Source organism: Anas platyrhynchos, chromosome 15 (assembly GCF_047663525.1).
Source record: "Anas platyrhynchos isolate ZD024472 breed Pekin duck chromosome 15, IASCAAS_PekinDuck_T2T, whole genome shotgun sequence".
NCBI classification, from domain to species: domain Eukaryota; kingdom Metazoa; phylum Chordata; class Aves; order Anseriformes; family Anatidae; genus Anas; species Anas platyrhynchos.
The window spans coordinates 10190464-10213905 of record NC_092601.1 but is presented as its reverse complement, the minus strand read 5'-3'; the positions used below and the strand labels follow the sequence as shown (position 1 = coordinate 10213905).

Genomic DNA, 23442 nt, shown 5'->3' with positions numbered 1-23442 from the left:
AAAACATTTTTAGTAGCATTTTAAGCTCAGAATTTGGACAATCTGAATAATTCTGATATTAAAGAAGTTGAAATAACAAAAATTGTGGACGTGATTTCTATGTGCCACATAATACATTAAGTGAATAAGAGGAAACAAGTTTTCAGATAATTTGTAGTAATGAAACCTTCACTATTTACCGCAGAAGCAGTTAATCACATGACAAGAGTAGAAAACTTCCCTGAATTATAAAATTATGAACATATTAGGTCAGGAAAGTAATTTAATAACCTGACTATTGTAGTTTGATGAGCAAATATACTTATTTTATGAGCTAATATTTGTGTGTCCCCAGAACTCTTGCTAAGAATTTGATGTAAACACCTTCTTGAATACTTTGAGAACACTAATTTCAGCCTTTCTGGTGACAAAAAAGAAAAGAAAGAGAATAATCTTGAGTTGTTTGCTTAGTGAGGACCAGTAATTCTAATTAATGACTGAGGATCAGTCATTCTAGTTAAAAATTTTGGAATAGTGGTTTTCTCACCCCCTTTTTTTCAATATACAATGTGCTCCTTTTGTGAAATGAAAAGAATGAAACAATTATTTGAGATGTAGTGGAATTATATTTATTAGTAAATAAAGTGATAGTTTAGGATAGATGCTTACAATTTATTCTGATGCTGTTTACTTTCTGTGAAGATGATTTCTTTTGCAAGTAGAAAAAGAAACAGGAATATCTATTGAATATATATATATATATATATGCACACCTGGTACATCCCTAATATGCTTGTTTATTGACAATACACTCAAAAGTAACTGTAACTCACTCTTTGTTTTTACCCATTGTCGTGTAGCAGAATTAAGAATTAACTGCAGAATTAAGACTCAAGTGAAGAAGTCACTAGAACATACTTTAGGCAAATAAGTATTCTTGTTCCTGTCAGTCATATTTCACGGAAGAAGGCCACACGTACATTTCAACGCAATGATAGTGTCTTGCAATGCAAAAACTCTTTGATTCTTCATCCTGTTTTACAGAGCTTTTGGATTTATTTTTTTTTTTAATTTTAGATCTGGTGTTAGGTATCTGTGGTAAGATGCAGTGCAGTTCGGTAATGTCTCAGTTGAGAATTAATCCAATAACCTCAGCTTTACATGGATAATCATATTAGTTTTAGTAAGACTGTGTGTGTGTTTGCAGGATCTGGGCCACTGGAAAAATATTGCTCTGATTGAGACATCATCAGTCAGTGCTGAAATGATTATGTCTGGACATCTGCAAATTTGACTTATTCAGCTGGTCTTCTGTACGAAATACTAGCTTAGTTAGGAAACTCAGAAATATTTCTCTAAGTTTTTTTTTAAAAATGGAGAACTTCTTAGGTCATTTAACTTTCAAGTAGCAGTAATCTTTTTTTTTTCCATGTGAAGTATTTCAATAGTTCTTTCATAATAGTTATCTGATTGTTTTAAAGGAAGTAGTTTCAGTGTTTAACCTATTTCCTAGCCTTTTGATAGAATGGAATAAATAAACTCTGGTATTATTTTATAAGCTGTCTTTTTTTTTTTTTCCCCCTTGTCAATGATCCTTTCTCAAATTGCAGGGACATTTTGTGCCAGTGGCTCCATGGCAATGTTACTGTTTTTCAATTGAGATTTTTTTTGTATGGTGTACTATTACATCACTTTGTGAGGCAGAGAGGTTTATTGAAGTTGAGCGTGAAATTGGCTAATCTCAGATTGCATATTCTTAGACTGTGTTCAGGGATGCTAGAGGAAAGCATCCCTTACAAAGGATGGGGTTTGTAGCAAGAAGAGCAGATTAAATGTGCATTACAATGTACTGTGTAGGGAAATGGGGGAGGGGAAACAAACTGCTTTTTTATTGCAGCGTTTGGACTTTTATGTACCTTCTGTTTACTGTACCTTCTGTAACCTAATCTGCCTCCTCATATCTAGTGTCTGTATTATTTAAGCCACATTGGTTTTGATTTGGCATTTTGATTAATATATAATCTGTTTTCTAGCAATTCCTTCAGACTTAGCTGCATAGCACTTCAGTGATAGGTACAGTGATACGTTGTGCATCTTGAAATGATTGCGCTGCTTACCTTAAGCAACTTCTTAGACAGAGGGGAAAAGTATCTCTTGTCCCTGCTTGTGAAAACGAATCTGAATATTCCTTTATTAACTAACTTTTTTCCACTTAGTTGGTGAAATGCCACAATTTAGGAAAACAATTATAAAAAATGGGATGTTAATTTGTAAGAAAGGTGAGGAAGTTGTTTATCTTAACCGCAAAGCCACTTCTTACTTCTTCAGATTTGGTATCAGTGCTGAGAGAGAGAGACTAACATAACTTAAATTTGAAAATTGAAAAGATTTTCAAAGGTTGGTTTTATACTATAGTCTCATGTATTATATTTAATTCAACTTTTGCTGCCATGAGTAATATTTCTTATGTTTCATATTTCATTTAGGGCTTATATACAACACCCTCTTTTGCTTTGTTTTAAATATAATTACAATTAACTAGTTTTGAACTTCCTAATAGTGTGATCATAGGATAATTCAGGTAGGAAGGCATCTCTGGAGGTCATCTAGCCCCAGCTCTCTATATGAACTGTACATATTCTTTCAGTAAGGTCTTTATTTCATGTTGTTATTGATATTCGTGTCTTTTTTTTTAATTATTATTATTTGGAGATTTGGTACCTTTATAGTATTTTCTAAAGAACTTTTTTTAACAAGACAAAGCCATCTTGATTTTTTTTTAACCTGAATTTAGAAATAAGACATGTTTTAGGAGTAAGTTCCACAGAAAGCATTTGTCAGTATCTGATACTTCTTCCAGAAGCTTAATTACAGTATTCAGGCCTCTGTAGTTGAGACACATGAGAAATTGCTTTTCTTTTTTTTTTTTTTTTTTTTTTCCTGAGGTATGGGAAAACATAGTTTTATCATAAATACAGAAGAGGGTATATATATGTACTTCATCTGTTTATCATGAAATTGAACCATAGGCACAATAGTGGAAGAATTCCAATTTTTTTTCTGTGTTATTGCAGTATGGACAGGTGCTGAATCTCTTCTCAAATGCAGAAACAAGATGGTTTATGATTCTGTCATGAGCGTCCTTAAACCTCAGTAGATTGTAATTGAGTATAGTTATTTACATGCAGACATGAACAATTCTGTGGTGATAAAATTTTTTTGTTCCAGGTGTCATTTATGTTTTTTTTTCCTGAATGAGTTACTTAGATCTGTTTTTTATTTGTCATATAGTTATACTGTATTTATTTATTTATTTACATGCACGCTGATCTGAACATCACCTGCCATCTCTTGTGCAAAATCTGACTTGTTCTTTGTAGCATAGAAAATGAAAATATATTAAAATGCATAAAACCTTCAAAAGCTTCGTTTAAAATTTGATTGTTGGGTAATGAATAGTTTCTTCCCAATGACTTAGCAACCTCCTACCTAAATGATTGAATAAAGCTGAGATTACATTGAAAACTGATTTGAGATCCATAGGAATAAAAATATAGCATCAATTTGGATAAATATATATATATTAGGAGGTTTGTGTATATGTGGATGTATTTGTGGATATGTGGGTATGGGTGCATGTGTAAAACATGTTGATTAAAAAAAAGTCTTCTAAAATAGACCTATGTAAAACCCTCCATTACACATGCAGTAGCTGTTTAAATTACTGCTGGTAAAGACTGGTATCTCCTGAACTAAAATAAGTTTTTCCTTTTTTTTTTTTTTTTTTTTTTTATAATTTCATTAGATGATATTAAGAATTTTTTTTGAAGCTGTACTTTAAAAACCAACCAACCAAAGGAGAAGCAAAACAACAACAAAACAAAACAAACAAAAAAAGCGCCACCCTTTCTTACTCCTCTCCTGATCTTGTTCTAATAAATCACTGACTTCTAACTACTATGATGCATTGGAGTGACTGCACTTCCATTCAGGAATTTGGAATAACTCAACTTCTTTTGAGGCCAAATAACTGGAGGAAAAAAAAAAATGTCTTGAATGTAGTACGTGGAGTTTGAATACTTTGCTACTGTTGATGACCAATTTTGCTTACATTTCGTTCACACTTTCCACTGAAGCGGGACTGAAGGTTTCAGTTGAAATATTTTGTTCGTGTATTAGTCAACTCCAAAAGCATAAGAAACACTTTGTATCTGTGTAAATTTGTGCATTTTCACTGGCCATATGCAATATGGTTGAAATTTTGACACAAACTCCTCCTCAAACAATTACTAAAAGCAATTATGTTGCGAAGCACGGACGAAAGCACGACAGACACCAGCAGAGTCAGATCATGCTTCACCATTTTATTGCCCAAATAGCCCAACTTTTATAGTGAATTTTACAGGGGTGGACAGTGTTTCACACAAGATTATTGGTCAAAAGCACCAGACAAACCGTTAAGAAAATAACACCACCTTTTGATTAGAAGTTAGGAAAACAACCCCCCTAGTCCTTGAGGCCAGCTGCTGATAACAATATTTTCTGAGTTCCTTAATTGGGTGATGTGGGAGTCATTGCTGTGGGAGCTTCTCACAGTTACTCTGGCAGCTTGGTTTGCTCAGCTACAGCAGGCCCTGAGATTTCTAAGGCCTACCCCTGGTTGCTTAAAGCAAGCTTAGATCGAACAATTATGCCAATTCCCAACACAATTATATATGTATTTATATAATGTATGATAAGGGCCATCAAACATTTGCAAGTGTTTCTGGAGACTTCTAATTCCTAAATAAATTCCCATGAATAAAATGCCTGTTTTGTTAAGTTAATCTGTTTACAGCTTTCTGTAATCTGTGTTATATATCTAGTCTGTCATCATTACTTATATGTGTACCTGGACGACTAATTTTCCTAGTACTTTGCAGTTGACATTACTTAATGTGTAAGTCAAGCTTTTTGTTAATCTTGATGACACAAGCTAGATAAAGCTTATTATCACAGACAGCATGATTATTTCCACTGAGAAGGTCTATTTTGAGAAAACAATAATATTTGCTTATTCTTTTTTCTTTTTTATTTTTTATAAACAGAGAAAATGAGGTGCTAAAAGTGCAACTTAAGAAGTATGTTGGAGCTGTCCAGATGCTCAGAAGAGAAGGTCAAACAGTGGAAGGTAAGGATTAAATGAAGGAAAAAAATCCATGCACAGGATTTGTTTTTCTTTTGTGGAGACAGTTTATTGGGGGCATAGTTGTATTAATCAAATGATGGAAGTGACTCCTAGACTTATATAAAAATCTACAAAGAAAAAATGGACAGTGAACAGCCATGCATCTTGTTTACAAGAATCTGCTTTTTATCCATCTTTTTATCACATTTTATCCAGTATGACACCCTGTTGAAGATCCAAGCTGAAAAGAAGTTAATTCTGTTTCTATGGACACTGTCATTGATGCATCTCTCACTGGGCTATTTGCTGTTGTGTGAACAGTTTTGTAATGCAGATTGATGTCAAATGAAAATAATCTTATATGATGGCACATGATCAAATTAGTGCTGAATCAGGATGTTCTTGCTTTGCTTGCTCAATCTTCATCACAGCAAATAAAATAATTTACATGCGAGTGGGATTAGCAAGGTATAATTTTATCTCTTTGAACCCTGGTAAAATAATATCCCCGACAGTAAAAATAACATATTTGATATATTTTGAGGAAAACGTCAATGTAGATTTTTCTAGTTACATTGACAGGGCACTTTCTGATAGATGAGAGTCTTATGAAGGAGGTCGTTTTCTTTTTAGTAAGTAATGCTCCAGAAAAAGCTATCAGACAAAATTATTTTAAAAAATAATCTGTGAATTAATGTGTTATTGAAAAGTAAGAATTTAGTAACTCTAGATTATAGTGTTAGTGGTATCTATTTTGGAGATAAGCATTTGTAGACTGTTTGAAATAGACTTTGTATTAAGAACAACCACTTTGCTTTCTGTGCTAAGCCTCTTTGACTATAATTAGCAAATGTTTGATCTGAAAGATAAGTCATCAGCAGTGTGACCTGTATTTGTTTAGTGGGGATAGAAGTTTCTATGACAGTATCTTTTTGGACTAGTGATTTTGAATTATCTTCTGGCGGGACTGTATTACTACTGACTACAGAAGATTCTTCGAGAGAGTAGGTAGCTCTCAAGAAATTGGTATAGTCTTTTTTTCTTTTTAGATTGTCAATGTTGTGGTCATACAGGTGGTTGTATGAATGAATACTAGATTAATTCTGTCCTTAAGGGCTAGTCACTATATTTACCTTGAATTTAAAAAGTTTAAAAAGTTCATTCATCTTTAAAGGGTTGTTGTTTGTAAGAACATGTTTTTACTTCTGACATTGCTGGAGCATAGTGATTCATCTTAAGAGTTATTCACAAAAAACATCTCTTAAGCTTCTTATAATAGCAGAAATTATCCTTCATTAGATACTGACAGTTTCCATGATGAGCCTAATTATAGGAAAAGGAAAAAAAAAATCCTAGGCTAGCTATATTCTGCCATGATAAAATTATGCAAATTAGTGAGTGATAAGAATAGAAACCAAGTAGGATAGTCAGATTTGCTGGATGAAATAGGGGGGTGGAACATTACCAACATTCTTAAAACTGAATATGTGTATGCTTCACACTTAAAGGATATTTAGTCAATCCACACTATTTGGCTATAGTATTTAGCATTAGTGACCAGAATAAATTTCAGCTATGTGAACTATTTTAATATTTGTAATAATTTATCTTAACATTTTTTTTTTTTTTAACAAAAACAAATAATTTTTGCTCCCTTATGTCATTGGTGATTTATGTGTTTTATTCAGTGATCACAGGACTTCTGTATCAGCCCTGTGTCTTTAGAAATTGTTTATATTGTAAAGAACTTGCACGTAGGGTTAGCAAATGGGGTCCAGGCTTGAAAACATCTTCTGGGACAGGTAAAACTTATGGTGTAATTTCTGGCAATCATAGTGTAAAGACTTCCAGAATTTTTCATTGTTTAGTAGGAAACAAATTGTGGTAGAGTGCTTTAAAGGATTCCAGTGTCCCTATGTTCAAACATGGCAGCAGAAAACAGTATTTTTTTTTTTTTTAAATATGGAAGCAGTTTTGCAGCATAAAGTTAAGAGTTCTGGCCAGTCGGTAAAATGGTATCTCTGAAGCTTAATGAACTAAGCGTGGTATAATTATATACATAATTATGATATAATGTCAAGTGACCATAACACTTGTCTAACTAATTAGGAACTAATTTTGTTCCTAATTAGCTTACATGTTTAAAGGATTAGAGTGTATATTTGCAAGATCTGTTTTATTACTGTGATCTGAGATTGTGACAATCTTGTGACAATAGGATGAAGAAACTACTGTTCTTTCTGCTTATCATTTTTAATTGAAATTCTCATTTCTTTCTTGCATATTAATTTACATACTCGTAGATCAAGGTTCTGGACAATTAGACTTACTTGTAGACAGAGAAGCAGAGTTTTGTTGTATTTATACTTGGAAAACACCTGGCCATCATCTTGTGCTGGAATGGTAGGGAATTGTCCTCATCAGAGATGATTAAACTGTTGCATAGAACTAATTTCAATACTGCCCTATGTTATCGTAATAGGTAATTTAAATGATGATTAATCTTCTTACAAATAGTATCATAACAAAAGCCTTCTTACATGTATTACAGATTTTAGAACGCTATACGTTCAGAATTTCTGTGAAACTATTTTTAAAGGTTCAAAATAATTGAGCTTCTGCTGTTAATTTATGACTATAAATAGAAACTTTCAACATGGTTGCTACAATAAATCAGATCAGATGCTATTGAGTATGGCTTTTAAATGGATTCCTAAAACTATAAATGAAATTCAGCATAATAGTTTGCCTCAAGGTGGGTGACTTGCTGAGTGTTTGGTTTCTAAAGTGTGATTGAAATAAGTTACCCAAGCTTCAGAAGTGTGTCAAGTTCATAATGCCACACCAGCTTTCAAAGTGAGTGCTAAGTAGTATTGACTGAGCAGTCTGATATTTGTATTTAAACATTTAATGAATGAACATCCTTGTTTCTCAGCTGTCAGCAGGAGTAGGATGTCTACCATTTTTCAAACCTGCTGAGGTGTAATAATTCTAGACCCTTTGTACTCAACGATTTTTTTTCTCCGTTGTCCAAACAGATTCCTGAAGCTAATTGAGTAACCTTCTTTAAGAAAGTTTCACAAAATGTGTGGGGTGGGGAATGCTGAAATGCTTTAATTATATTTGTACCACCTTTTTTTTTTTTTTTAATCCGAAGGTTCTATTTTTTGGCTATAACTCAGTTTCATTACATAGCTGTGCTTTTGATGATGTCTTCAAATCTATAAACTGTCTGATGGCAGCCACTACAATAGGAAAAACTTCTCACTTTAATATTAGGCAAATGTTAAAGATAACTGCATATTTTTTCATTATTAAAACAATACGTACATGAAGATTAAAAAAAAAAAAAGTTAACAGAAGGATGTTAAGGAAATTTTAAAGAATTTAATTTAAGATGCATCTGGGGAATGTTAATTTTACCTTCTTTATGAAAGCATTATTCAATGCATTATGTATTCCTTCAGTAAAAGCTATACAAAAATCGTTTTGAAAATCAAAGGTGATTTCTGAGAATAGAACACTTGCAACCTGTAGGGAGAACCTTCTAGTATGTATTAGAACTCTTGGAAGCTTATGAAATGAATTAAAAGTAATTAAAATGCTGTGAATATTTTGTCCTTCTTATGGAAGAACAAGGAACCTTGCTTATCTTGATGGAAATTAAAGCTGTTTGGCCTGTAAGGTCCTCCTACCTTGCTGTGCAGGTAGCATTGCCTAGAACTGCTTGTGTGGGACTGTTCATTGCTGGTTTACTGTTGGGCAGAAGAATCTGCCACATAGAAGTGATGGGTAGGAATGATAAGTGCATAGTCCTATTTTTCTGTGTTCCTGATTAATTTAAATGGAATATTGTCTTTGAACATATCATTTGAGCTATTTAATTGGTATTTCAAAATACAAAGGGCAGGTTTTGGCATTGAGGAGCCCTCAATTTCAACTTTTCCATGTGAAATTCAGTGTAGTGCTTTTGTATGAAAAGCATACCTTGGCCATGTAAGTCAAGTCATTCTTTATTTTTCCTTTTTTTATGTTCAGTGTATGACTACTTTTTTTTTTTTTAATGCCATGAACAGAATAGCAAATTAAGATTTCACTGCACAAAGCTGAGTTTCTGCTACCATAAATAAATGATGGCTAGAAGAATGAGAATCTTTTGCTGCTGGTAGTCTGTTTTTGAAGTTTAAGATGAAGAAAAAACAGGAAGAGATAATTCTTTATCAAGTAATAAACTAATAGAACAAAATCATGTAAAATTTTAGGAACAAAGGAATTGCAAATTAAAAATTATAGTAATCATCTTAATTTCAAAAAGGCTGAGTAAATTGACTATTAATCTGAATTGGGAGCTACAGACAGCAACTTGCAATTAATATTGTGTTTGCAAGAAAACAAGGAATAACATGCTTTTGAAAGCATAAAGCGGAAGCACAAAGTCCAGTGAAAGAACAAAATTAATTTCAAGTTATGCCTTGCCATCTGGAATAATCCTTTCTTCATCTACCAAAAGCTGTTTCAGCTAGCAGAGTTGTATTTTAATGCAGGACCTTTTAATAAATGTAACAAATTGTTAAAAGCTAAATCAAGAAAGGATTCTTTTCGTCAACAGTGCTTAACCAAATTAATAATTTAAGGAGCATACCTAAGAACTTCTAGAAGCTGACCATTGTATATTAGAGTGGCAGGAGGAAAAATTAGTTTTATTTGGTAGCCTTTTTGTCAGTTTTTAATAATGTTTTCTACGTGTATTAATATATTTCTAAAAGTGAAGCCAATTTATAGTTAGTGAAGTCATATGTTTAATAAGGATTAATGCTCCTATATAGAGTATTTTTATTTTCTTTGTGTGAAGAGTCACAATTCTGTCTCACTCCTTGTTCAAAAATTAATGACTTCTCTTACTCAGAGCTCACTGTAGACATTCACTAGTAAACTTTATGAACTAATAAATGCATGTATTGATAGAACCATGATGTTTATCCTCTTGGCATAGCTTGGATGATGAGTAGCAAAGCTTTGTGCAGCTCCTGCTATAAGAGGAGTATCTGGCCACTTGGCATGGCTAGCAGGTAGCCATATTGTAGATTAGCTTTAAGGTCTCTTGACTTGAAATGTTAATTAATCTCCAGTCATCTAGTTTACTTGGATACTATATTTCTTTTAGCATGCAGGTGATTGGGGTCAGGGCAAGAGAAGTATTTTCATTTATAGAAATTCTTGTGGCTTATAGACCCCCTCCCCCACAGTATTTTTTTTCAGTGTTTTTGTATTGGTATACGAAATAACATAAAACAATATTTTTATTAATAAAGTAATAAATGTACATCCATATATATATATATGATAAAAAGAGAATTGTCTTAGAAATATCCAAAACACATAAGCTATTGCAAATAAGCTATTGTAAGAGAATAGCAATTGATATGATTTGGGGTGTTTTATTTCTAAGGTTGATATATATATATATATATATATATATATATATATTTATTTTTTACAGAATGTTCCATGTAGAAGCAGTATGCTCATGCATGCATTGTACAAAGCATGCAAAGAAAGTGAGTTGTGGGGTTTCCTAGCATTCAGTGCCATGTTTAGAGCAGCTGTTGTTATTACATTCCAGTTGTTCGGAAATCCTAGACAGATGGCCCAAGTAGAAGTCTCTACAGAATTTCCAAAAGTTTAACGAGGACATGTCTGGGAATAACCTCTCTCCATGACAACCCTGCTTGCTTCATTCACTACAGGTTGTCTAAAGGAGGCAAACACTGAACTTGCATAAAAATAATTAATATTTTGAGTTGAGATACATTCATCCAAACAATCATTTGCTAGAGTATAGGAACTGCCAGTATCAAAGCTAACTGTCCATTGAAGGAGGATTTTTTTCTGGTTACATTAAAAACAAAAACTGGCCAACCCTTTTGCGTAAGATTTCCTCTGACCTGTGTGCATCTCTGTAGCACTTCTCTAGTTCTGTAGAATGCAGGCATTCCAAGCTTAAAAGCTTGCTATAAGGAGTTTTATTCAGCTTACTCATTTCATAATACATCCGATACTTCGGATTTAAGTCTTTGAATAAATACGAAATTACACTGCTCATTGTATATCCTGTGTAGCACATAATTTACTGGATTAGTTTGGTATGAATTTATTTTTTTCTCCTTGATGTTCCATAAAAGCCTTGCTTTGTTTCCATTAGTTACATTTTCATATGGCAGTTTGAGGTGTTATAATCTGACTTAATTACTCCTTGTTAATTAATTACATTACATTGTTTTCTATAGTTTCTACATTTAGGGTTTAAAAAGGAGAACTGTCAGTACATTATTTCATAACAGACTACTGTTTCAATGAACCATCTTAAAGTCTGCTCAGTTAACATTACTGCAATTAAAGCTTAAAAAGTTTTATGTGCTTTTTTCATTCCATGATTTGAGCAGTATTCACCTAAGAATAAATCACAACACAAAGTTTTGATTTACTGGGAAAAAGAGATGTATTAAATTTATGACTATTTTATTTTTATATTGTTAATGGCTTATACCTATGAAGTTTAAAAAATATATATGATCTGAAAATTAAAATAAACAGTAAAACCACTGCCATAAATTTTACGCAACATGGAAGGTTTAAAATTAGAGACTTAGAGTTTTTTGATTATCTCTTTCTATCAAAACATGAAAATAAAAGTGTGCATGGCAGTCCATGTATTAAGTCCATGTATTAAATAAGTGAAATCCAAAGAATAATCTTCTTAAATTTAACAAATTTATTTAACAAATTGGTCTATAGAGAAAGTATTCTGTAATAAGATAATTCTATGGGTTCTCTCTTTGTTGGTAGTTAAGGAATAAGGAAAGCATAGCATATGGTTAACGGTAATTTACAGCCTTCCTGTAATGTATGCCAGTCTTCTGTATAGGCACGTTATTGCAGTTTATATATGTTGGTTATAGGAAACCATGATAAATGAGAGTGCTGTGTTGTGAACTAATATGAAGGTTTTTTGGTAAAATTGATGTTAGTTTCTTACTGTATCTTGCCTTTTCTTCTTTTGTGTCTTTGTCAGTCGTCTTAGCTTTCTTGCTGACCTAGGTTTTTGGTTACTTTGAGTATAGTTAGGCCAAAAATAACTATGATAAATTATATGTCATTCCTGTAGTCTTTTATGGCATTTGCAAGAGAGATGTATAAATGTAAAGGGAATACTGACCATGTGCAGAGACATTTTTCATCACATTGCAAAAGCTGTATGCACAGTTGTTTAAACAAAAGTGCTATATGTAGTCAAACTTTATGCTGAAATAAAATGTTGATCTTGAAGGTCTTCAATCAGAAAATTCTAAAGAAGATTTACAAGAAAATTAGATATTACAATAGCTTTCAAAATTAATTTCAAATACTAATTAGCTTCTGAATTTATATATTCTTATTTGAATCAAAAGTCAGTTTGCAGGCATTTAATCAAATGAATTATGGAGTTTTCTCTCTACCTTAATATGATTGTATGTATAATCTAGATTTTGAAAAACAGTCAAAGCATTTATTAAACCTCTCTCACAAGGGCTTGCTTACTTTATATGTGCTATCATGTTTTCTTTTTCCAGAAATTCATGATCTATGAAGAGAAGTTGAATTGGAGTTTGTGTAAATTGGGGGAGACTTACTCAGAATAGGCCTTCAAGTGATCTTCAAATATGTAAATGGTAGCTGGGAACAGGAATAGGATAAAACAGTTTTCATTCAGTGTGGATAAGGAAATAATGGGCTTAAATGGCAGGTGAAGGAAGTTTGACTAGTTATCAAGAAAACCTTTCCGAGAAGAACACTTGCATTTAAATAGATTGTGCACAGAAGCATGAAATATTCTTTATTGAAGGTTTCTAAGAATAAATTAGACAATTAAGTGTCAGGAATAAAATAAATACAGATGATTCTGCTGTATGGGAAAAAAAAAGGAAATATTAAGCATTTCACACTTCATCTAGTATCTATTCTTAGCCTTATTGTCTGTAATTTCTATGATGTGCGAGTAGTCCTGTGTAAGTAATATGAAATGAAAAATTTCATAAGTAAATTTCAAGTAAAATGAAATGAAAAAGAATGGAAATAAAAACAAAAGTAAAAATAGAAGCATAGGCTTAGTTTACAATGGCTTTGGGTATGAATTGGAGTCACTACATATTTAGCTGTGGTTACAAAACAGCCAAATACTTTCTTTGCATTTTTTTCCTGTTAAGATGAGAAAACGTGCCTAAACAGTGCTTGCAAGAATGCTCCCTGCAGTGCTTATTGTAGTACTTGTAATATTGTTTTATAGTATTTTATATGATGTGAAAGTATTTATTTTATAAAATTTTATATTATTCAAATAGTTTATCTTATTTTGATACTTCTGATAACTGTTTCTTTTAGAGCTATTACTTTTAAACTAATTGTCTTAAATGTTTATGTAATTTATCATTGTAATTTGATGTATCTTTTTATTTTAGTTCTGCCAAACATTTGGAGCACTGATGGTGAATTTACTATTCCAGACCAAAAGCAAGCAGAAAACAACGAGGAACTAGCCAGCTCTTATGAAAGAAAATTGATTGAGGTAAAGTCTGCACTGCACAAATTTTATGAGATCATAATGGTAAAATAAGACTTGAAGCTGTGTAAGCATTTTTTCCTTAGCTGTCTTCTTTCCCCATTAGTCTAAAATACAATTCTGATTTTTGTTCTAAGAATTAAAAATGAAAGGTTCCATCTTCTGACTTCTGTGGTTAAAATACAGCTTTGTTCATTTAACTTCAAAGCCCATTTAAAACAATTCAGGTGATTAAAAATACTTAGTAACAGTACACCTTCATACTTGATATTAAAATCGACTGTTATCAAAATATATTGTAGTTTACAGAAAAAATGGACCATACTTGTTTAAACAGTGGTTTCATTTATCAGTTTTGTTCTAGAATGTTTTACTGCATTAAGACATACAACTTTCATGAGGGTTTTAATAAATAAACAAGTTCATTAAAGTTATAATTGATGCTGGTGAAATAATAGGTGTCAGCTATTGCATAAGCTACAGTACGTAATTAACAAGCTTTGTTGTACTGTGAGTTGAGCTTTAAAGTTTCCTGAGGACATAAAGAAATCTGTCACTTTTTTCTTTTGCTTTTATACTTTTTTCTGATTGTGCTATTCTGTTTCATGTTTATGTTGTTTTATGTGTAGCTTGTGGAGTAATGCAGTATGGAAATGAATACTGGAAGTTACTAATTATTTTGATATGATCATGTTAGAAAAAGTTTCTAACACAGGATTCTCTGTGGTAAAGTAATATCAAATTCATTAGATTTAAAAAGAAAAGAAGAGAGAAAGATTAGGGGTTCATCCTAAATTTAAATAAAAATTATTTTTCAGACATAAGTAATGAAATTTAATATCTAATACCCATTTCTGTTATGAAATATTAAATGAACATTTTAATAAAAAGTAAAACAACTTTCTATGTTGTTCACTTGCCCAAAATACTCTGAAATTGGATACTTATATTAACTGATTAATATGAAGATGCCTGAAAATTCGAGTCACGCATCAAAGAGATTAATAAAGTTCTTCTAAAACATTTGTCCATGGCTATCCTTTTCTCATAGGACCATGTGAAACTGTATCTTTACATAATGCATATCTTTGAATGGGTTCTTGACTTCTTTGTTCTGTGCCTTTCAAAAGAATATCTGTAAGAGCAAAGGTAACATCTGTTGCAGCTTTAAGAGCACCCTCCTTTGTTCTACTAAGCTTTTCTGCATGTTGAAAGATTTATTGGTAACACTCGGGATTTTTCTGGAAGACAGTGGTAGCAGTAGCACTGATGACACAGCAATAGATATAATCACTGGGAAACCTTGATGCAGATCACACCCAGAAAAGGAACTCTCCATTTGAGTCTCACTTGCCAGTCTGTAACAATATGTTCACGTATTCAAAATAGGATACAGTCTCTGTTAAAATCCAAACGTACATGCCAAAAATCATTACTACTTTTTCTTTTCACAAGTGAAGGATGACAAGTTAGCCTGTACTGTGTTCCACTTTGAGGACCAGGATAGAAACCCCACTAAAAGGTTTCCTGGCAGTTCAATTCAGCTATAAGTGGGTCTGAAAAATGTTCAGACTTTAAGCAGTTTTAAGACTGTTAGTTTGTGCCTAGTAGACTATTTAAACTGAAGACAGAGGTCCCCTTGAACCTCTTGGTAGAAATTCTCTTGAGGAAATGATTAGCTGTGAAGAGGATTTAAACAATGGTTTGACTATTAATTAGCAAAATGATTTTGTTCATAATAACATATTTAGTTATTTAACTTAATATATTGTTTCAGTTTCTTACCATATTTTAAATACAGTTAAAAATTTTCAAAGTTATTTATTTAATAAAATATGATCAGAAATTCTGATATAACCAAGTAGATGTAACAAACAAACAAAACACTGCAGCTTGAAATTCTGAAAGAGTAAAGGAACTTGAATTTTGTTGGGTCTTATGCTTAAAACACCATTATAGAAATTTTTGTAAAAAAAAAAAACAAAAACAATACAAACAACAACAAACAAAACAAACAAACAAACAAAAAAAAACCAAACAGCTTTCCATGTAAAATATGTTGTGTGGAATATTTCCTTTTAGACATAGTAGTGAACTATCTATATAGTTATCATAGTGTTTTCTAAACCCTGACTGAAAGCTTGTGGGATGTTGCTAGGTCTTTGGCTACCATTAGTATTATGCATACATGCATGCACTCATTTTCTGATGTCAAATGCTTTGGAACTGTAAGGTTATTTTGAACCAGAAGAAAAAGTATATTAGGTGGATTTATACAACTTTCAAACCATGAATAATAAAATGCATTTAAAATCATTACATTTTGGGCCTTCACCCTGCATTGTTTGCTGTATGTAAGTTATAAATACATTCCATTTGGTTTGTCCTGCTTTTGCAAGGTCTCTCCAAATAACATCAGTGGAATTTTTCCTGTTAACACACACGGGAGAGACAAATTCTTCAAAGCTTGCATTGCAGCGAAGTTCAAAATAAACAGTTTCTAAAGACTTGCTCTTATGTCAGACCTGATATTGCTAAGGATTTAAAATGAAGCAAAACAAACAAAAACCTAAAACAGTTGGTATGTCTGTCTGTACATCCTGACAAGCAGAACTGTGTTGAGATTGTTACCTGTAAGAGGCTGTTTCTAATGATTCTATTACTTCTCTTTGTCTTCTATGTCTGTAATCCAGTAATGAACTAATGAACAAACCTAAATAGGCTTTAACCTGCATTCCATCAATTTAAGTTGTAGAATATGCTCACAATGTGCTAAATAGTATTATGAGAGAGCTCCGTTAAAGACAATAAATGACATTGAATTATCTATTTCCTGGAATAGACAATTTCTGTCAGACTAGGGAATGAGGAGACTAGCTCCTCTGTTGGACTAAAAGGTTTCCAATATCCTAAAACTACGACAATATATTAAACCCTCATCTCTGTGAAAAAAATATTTGTTCTATAAGAATGTTGGAGGCTAAGCAAAATGTCCTTTTTTTTTTTTTTTTTTTTTTTTCCTCCTCTGTATAGTAAGCACAATCCTTTCCAGCTTTCCAGGGGTTTCCTTCTAGAAGCCAGTACAATAAACATTTCTGAATCAGAATTTTTCTACATAAATTACCTGGTAGTTTTTAAAGTCATGTTCACCAGAATTCTGCAGTTTGCCGTGTAACAAACTTGACAATATTATTTTGAACCTTTTCCTATAGCTTACGGGATTAATTTTTTATGTGTTAGATGTGTCATTCTGCCTGAAGAACTTGTCTCTGAACATTTGGTACATGAGGTTGGGAAACTTTTTCTGACGTGGAAGGTGTGTGTATGCTGTTCATGTGAGCTTGAGGTGCGAATCACTTAATTCAAATAAGTACACTCCGTAGAAGATTAGAGTTGAGAATTTATTTATATCAGAATATCAAATATTCTGGAATTCTGACAAAAAGATAAAATTTCTAAAAAAAAAAAAAAAAAAAAAAAAAAATGCAGCTTTTCTGAGTAGTTGAATCATTTCCAACACAGGATCTACAAAGGGTAATTTTGGATATTAAATCAAGGTTTGACCATTTAGCAGAGTTCTGGTCAGTTTTCTAGCGTTCTTTTCTTTTTTGTAGAACAAGTGATTTGGCCAGTTGCATCGTGAGGCCTCAAAAGCACGCTGCTGATTATTTTTGCTGAAATTGCCATCTTGATTGAGTTTTAACTTTAATCTCTTCAATTTCATTTCAAAATGCTCAGAAGACTTTAAGCTATCTTAAGGGTTTTTTCTTTTTGATTCAGCAGCTACACAAAAGGGTAAATTATGGATTTTTATCACAGTAGTTGGGTAGCTGAGTCTTTTAAACACTTTCAAATGTCTGACCTTTCATTCTTCTGTGTAATGGAGTACCGAAATAGGATAGTATCTTGTGAAAAGCACCTGTGTGACTTTCTTTAAGGCTCTTTGTGCTGCTCTCACTGTGAGTAAATGGAAGTTCAGAGGTACCCTTTCAGTCTATAAAATTCAGATTTTCATTTATTAAGAACTTTTCAATTGTATGCTGTTGTATAATCCATGTTTTTGAAGATTAGAGGATTTTCAGGCACGGGAATATGACTGTGTTCATGATGAAATGCAACAGTTTTTTGTTTGTCTGTTTTTGTTACACAGTCCTTTCTCATCTTGTAAGACATATGGTCAGGGAAGATACCTTAAATCACTAAGAACTTTGCCAGAAAGTGTCAACATCTTTGTAGAATCATCTCTCAATTTCACTTAGCAAATAACAATATATTGTTATGATTTTTTTTACTGTGTCCAGAATTGAAATCCTAAAGTGGGGAATTTTGATACGGCAGTTTTGCTAATGTCTGCACAATGTACCACTTTAATGCCATATGATTATGTGGAAAGGCTGTGACAGTGATATAGTAATATGTATCTACTAAAAAAAAAAAAGCAAACACCACAACTCTGACTACAAAGAACTGTTTCAGTCTTGCCAATTTTTCTTGTACTCTTCTGTGTAAAATAAATAAATAAATAAATTTGGTTTCATAGAATCACATCATCATAGAATATCCCGAGTTGGAAGGGACCCATAAGGATCATGAAGTCCAACTCCTGGCACCGCACAGGTCTACCCAAAAGTTTAGACCATGTGACCAAGTGCACACTCCAATCACTTTTAAAATTCAGACAGGCTTGGTAAAGTGACTACTTCACTGGGGAGCCTGTTCCAGTGTGCAACCACGCTCTTGGTGAAGATTTGTTCTTTTACTTCTTTTTTGCAAGCTACTGGTAAATCTAGAACCTTTTACTGTATTAATAGAACGTGCTCTTACTTGTTAATGATATTTTAAGAGAATAATAAAAAAAAATGAAAAGGAAATATTAAAAACTTAGTTTTAAAATTATATGAGCACCATTTTTTTTAGCTACAAAAAAAAAAAAAAAGATCTGGAAGGATCTGGACAAGCTGTTTGCCCACAAGAGTGCACAGCACACAAACGAAGTTCCTATATGTGCTAGTGCTAGAAGTGTATTAGCAAGAACAAATTTTTGTGCAACTGTAGAAATACAACGTGTAGTTCTCTGAACGATGTGTACAGCACTTCTCTCATTAGCAGCGTAATCCTGGTGTTCTTTTCTGAGGCAAAGAACGATGTGCCTATGAGTCGCTGTGCACTTTGTGATCCATTTGTTAATGTGCACGCTGACCACTTTTTAAATTTCTTTATAAACTTATTTTTCAGTCTCCCTGCTTATTCAGATAACAGTAAATAATTATGGTGTTAAGCTGTCTGTTCTGCGAGGAAAAAATAGTGTGGTATTTACAGTTAACCATGGTTATTTCGTATCTTAGCCCCTGTATTTTAGCAGTTACAGGTTACTGTTTTCAAGGCTGTTATTGAGCTTTTCAGGGAGAGGCAGTACCCTTTATTATACCTAATCACATACTTGGGAAAACATGGACAAAGTTCTTCAGGTTAAACACATGCTGTGGTTTATATGGCATCTTTAGTGGCAATTATCAATTACGCAGCCATCTATTGCTCAAATCCTCCTTCTATACATGTATCACAGCACCTACCCTGCAGTTGTAATGGCACAGTAGTTTCTAGGTCTGTGGTGCAAACTGGCTTAGCTTAAAACATGTTGTTGAGTTGCTTGCATTTGGATCACTTTTCTAACATGACAGTCCTGCACGTAGTGTAGATGGAAATGTATGACTGTGAAGAGCAGCAGCATTGTGCAATTTCTACCAGATTTCTTTGTTGTAAAGTCCTCGGACACAGCTGACATCAAGGTGCATCTGAAGTATGGCAGCAGCTGGTGAATTTTACCTAACTGTGGTAATCCATCATGATTTAAAGGAAAAAGGAAAATGTGTAGCTTAGGAGGAGAGTTGCTAGCAAGGGGATAAATGACAGCAATTTAATAACTGTGGAACATTGAAACCACAGATTGACATGAATTTAAGCATCCTTCTCCTAGGAGGAAATACTGGGGTCCAAAAATTGAGCCTGGGTGGGGGACAGAGAGGAATGGGACACACTGAAGTGTTTCTTTGAATGTTGACTTAAATGTTTGTGACTGAATTCTTCTTAAGGTTGGACCTGGAAGAAACTTTTTTTTTTAATTATTTTTTTATTTTGATCCAATGATGATGATACAATTCCTGCCAGGTTATTATGACTTTATATATTATTGTGTAGTGTGTGATTTCTAATTTGTGTGATGTAAATTTATTTTTCTCAAGTAATTTCTTTTAATCCTAGCAGAGTGGGACAAAGCAGTGGTAAAATTCAGTGCTACACACAAGTAGTATGGAAAACTGCTACAGTCTCAGAAGTGCTACCACACTATTGAACAGGGAATGCTTTTGAGTATGTGCATGTGTGCATTGACTACTATCTGCTAGCAGATGTTTTAAATTTTACTATTTTTCATTTGTAGAAAAAGTTAATTATTCATATTCACTAAGATACATGCTGTTTTTTGAAGAACTTGGCTTTATTTCTCTTGGGGGGGGGGGGAGCGGCAAGTGATAGTTCATTTTTGATAAAGGTCATTTTCTCATGGAAAATACAGACCCTGGCTTCTACTGGGAGGAAAGTGAAACCACTTCCCATTTCGTCTCGAGTTTCTTGGGAAATATGTTGTTTTGCAACCGTAATTGAATAAAAGTTTTTTTGTTGTTGTTTTTAGTGGTGGATGGGGAAAATTACCAATACTCAACAGAAATCCATTGATTCAAACGTGGTTCTTGCAGAATTTTTAATGAATTTACTTCAAGTTGCATTTAAAAAAAAGAATCTGAGTTCTATTAAAAGACCCTTAAAGAAGAAATTAATGTTGTTTTGGTGCAAGTTCTTAAAAGGCAATTTCTATACTCTAAGAGCTTGTGCTTCTAAGGGTGATTACATTATTCATATGCTTAGAGAAACATACCTAGAGTGTTTTAAGTTAACTGCTCACTCCTTTGCTGTGGAACATTAAAGTGCAATTTACCTCTGTAATTTCTCTGGAGACGGTTCTTAAATCTGGTCATGCTGGACTCTATAGATGCAGTGCTGTTGGAGAGTAGGAGCAGATTTAGATTTTCTTTTGACAACATGTCTTTGGAGTTCTGGTAGTGTGAAGTCTTCTAAATACTTTGTGCATTAAGCTCACTTCTTTGAGATAAGGATATGGGCTCTTTAAGCATGCTTTCTGGTATGACCAGGACCAAATCTGAATGATCCTGTGACCAAGGGAAACTTAGCCAGTTTATACTTTAATTTTCTGCATTAAACATTGTCACAGAGAGAAACAATTGTGAAGATGAATGAAGTCCCAGTAGGGAAAATTATTGATCAGACTTCAGTGTGGAATGAATAAAGGATGATGTGATGACATAATATGTAAGTGAAATGGTATAACCTTGTTATTACCTTAAATAATATAAATTGTGGTTTAAAAAGCCAGTTGTACAAGAATTTACTGGATTTGAAGGACTCTCTCTAATATAGAAATAAATTCCAGAAGAATACTTGATGATCTGGCGTAATTCTTAGTAAATTTTTATTACTTGATCAGTGATGTCATTGCTTGTCAACTTGAAGCTGTGTTTCACTGTTTCTTTACCATGTGAAGGACACAAATTGTCTGGAACAGGACTGAAGTATTTACTTTACTGAAGTAAAAAGCAAGCAGTAAATTAAAGAAATTGAATTAAACTGCTTTATCTTGGGGAAATTTCCTGGGCAAGAGGAAGAAGGCAGAATAGTAATTCAAGGAAAGGCAAGCCTGAAGCAGAGTGAACTGCCTCCAGAAGGAAAACGATGAACTTTTAAGAGATTTGGCACAAACCCAAGTCCCCATGCTATTGCTGAAGTAGCAGATTGAGGCTCATCTTATTCAGCTCTGTTCCTAATAATGTTACCCCATTGCCTCTATATTCTCCCAGCTTTGGATGGCTGTAAGATGTTTCAAGAGTTGCTGTAACCTGAAAAATAGAATGTTTAACTGTATTGTTACGGTAGTGTGCTATGTCCGCTACTGGGGTCAGCCAGTCACTGGTTATGTTTTCATCTAACCTCTCCTGTTATGTGTAGCTTTTCTTGTTCTGCTGTAGGACTGCTTTTCTGGCACTGCACCTACGATCATGGCCCACATCAGTATTCCCTTTCGTTGGAAAATATAGGGAGACTGCACATGGAAACTTCTAACAACAGGATTTTCTGAATGGAATCTTTCTTTTCCCCTCAAACTAGTTCTACAGACACCTTTGGGCTCAGATTTCATTGCTATAAGGCTACAGGCGCCATTATCAGTTCCAGACAACTCCTTTGCCCGTTGTATTAGGTATTGATGGGTCGTCTATCAGAACCGAAACTTTCATTCAGCTTCATAGTCTAGATTCTGGAAAAAGTAGCTCAAAACCTTGTTGAACACAGATGTCTTTCCTTTTTCCAGATAGTTTCCTCATCACCCTCTTTTTAAGATAACAGATTACTGCCACAATATAGATCTTTGCTATTCTGGATCCCTTGTCCTTTTGGAGTTCTGCACCCCATTGGTTTATGCTTGTGTGTAAGAAAAATTCAAGAACTTGGTATTGTCTTTAACCTTGATTTGAGCTTTATTGTTTTTTTTTTTTTTTTTTTTTTTTTTTTTTTTTCAGATCTCTTTGCAAGAAATCAACTTAAACATAGTTTGCTGTGCAAATTGTACTTTTCTTGCACATCATTCGTCCAGCCATGTTTGCTTTCATATACATACTACCTCAGTTGGTGCTTCTTTAACCATTTTCATAAAAAATGGAGAGCAGACACAGCAAGACTATGTATAAATTAGCCATGCTTGAGGCCACTGTGTTTTACTTATGCACAAGGATGTGCGTCACAGCAAAACTGTTTTATTTGTGCTCCTTTGACCCCTCACAGATTTGCCTGGGATGAGTGGACCTCTAACTCTGTGTAAGAGTACAGAATGTTACTCATGAATTATTGACAAAGTTGAATTTAGTTTGTGTATTTTACATTATTCCCAATTCAAAATATTCTGATTAATTTGTACCTGTCAAGTGCTTTGCTCATCAAAAATTAGACTGAGAACAAGTTAATAGGTGTTTCATTAGAATCAGTTACCATGGGATCTCCTCTGATTGGGTAAAATCAGATATAGATCTAAAGTTGTAATGTTTTTGTGTTGAATTTATAATAACAAAACCAATGTTTCAAGGCATGAGTGAAAATTGTTTTGTGTATGTTACTAATGTTCTGTTTAAAATGCTGTAGTAGCAGCACTATGTCCTACTTGGAGAATGCTGTGAAATAAATGTAAGTTGGTATGCATGTAAGAAATTATATAGTGTATTTTTTCAATTTAGAACAGTTATCTCTGGGCTATGTTTTTCAGGTGGCTGAAATGCATGGGGAACTGATTGAGTTTAATGAGAGGCTGCACCGTGCTCTGATGGCTAAAGAAGCTCTTGTGTCCCAGATGAGACAAGAACTAATTGATTTGAGAGGGCCGGTAAGTGTTTGTTTATTACATTGAGAAATACTGTTCTCAAAACCATTACTCGTGTTGAAATAAAATCTGCACTACCTTATAAGAAATAACAGCTAATAAACCATCTGTCAAGAATACCTTACTTGGTATTTTTGCTATTGTCTCATTCTCTTTAGCAGTATTTAATTTATATAGTAGTATTGAATGTATTCAGACAAT

General features: G+C 33.2%; 1 protein-coding gene across 3 annotated transcripts in view; it reads left to right on the top strand.

The window, feature by feature from the left end:
* The window catches only part of SNX29 (sorting nexin 29), a 134616-nt gene that overhangs the window by 37502 nt on the left and 73672 nt on the right, over positions 1–23442 (top strand). For all 3 annotated transcript variants that reach the window (XR_003500765.3, XM_005018445.6, XM_005018446.6), the window contains exons 14-16: positions 5067–5149; positions 13642–13748; positions 23128–23244. Coding sequence is in view for 2 of the 3 variants with exons in the window: in XM_005018445.6 (XP_005018502.1) it covers positions 5067–5149; positions 13642–13748; positions 23128–23244 (307 nt within the window). In the remaining variant the exon portion in view is untranslated. The remainder of the gene's footprint in view (positions 1–5066; positions 5150–13641; positions 13749–23127; positions 23245–23442) is intronic.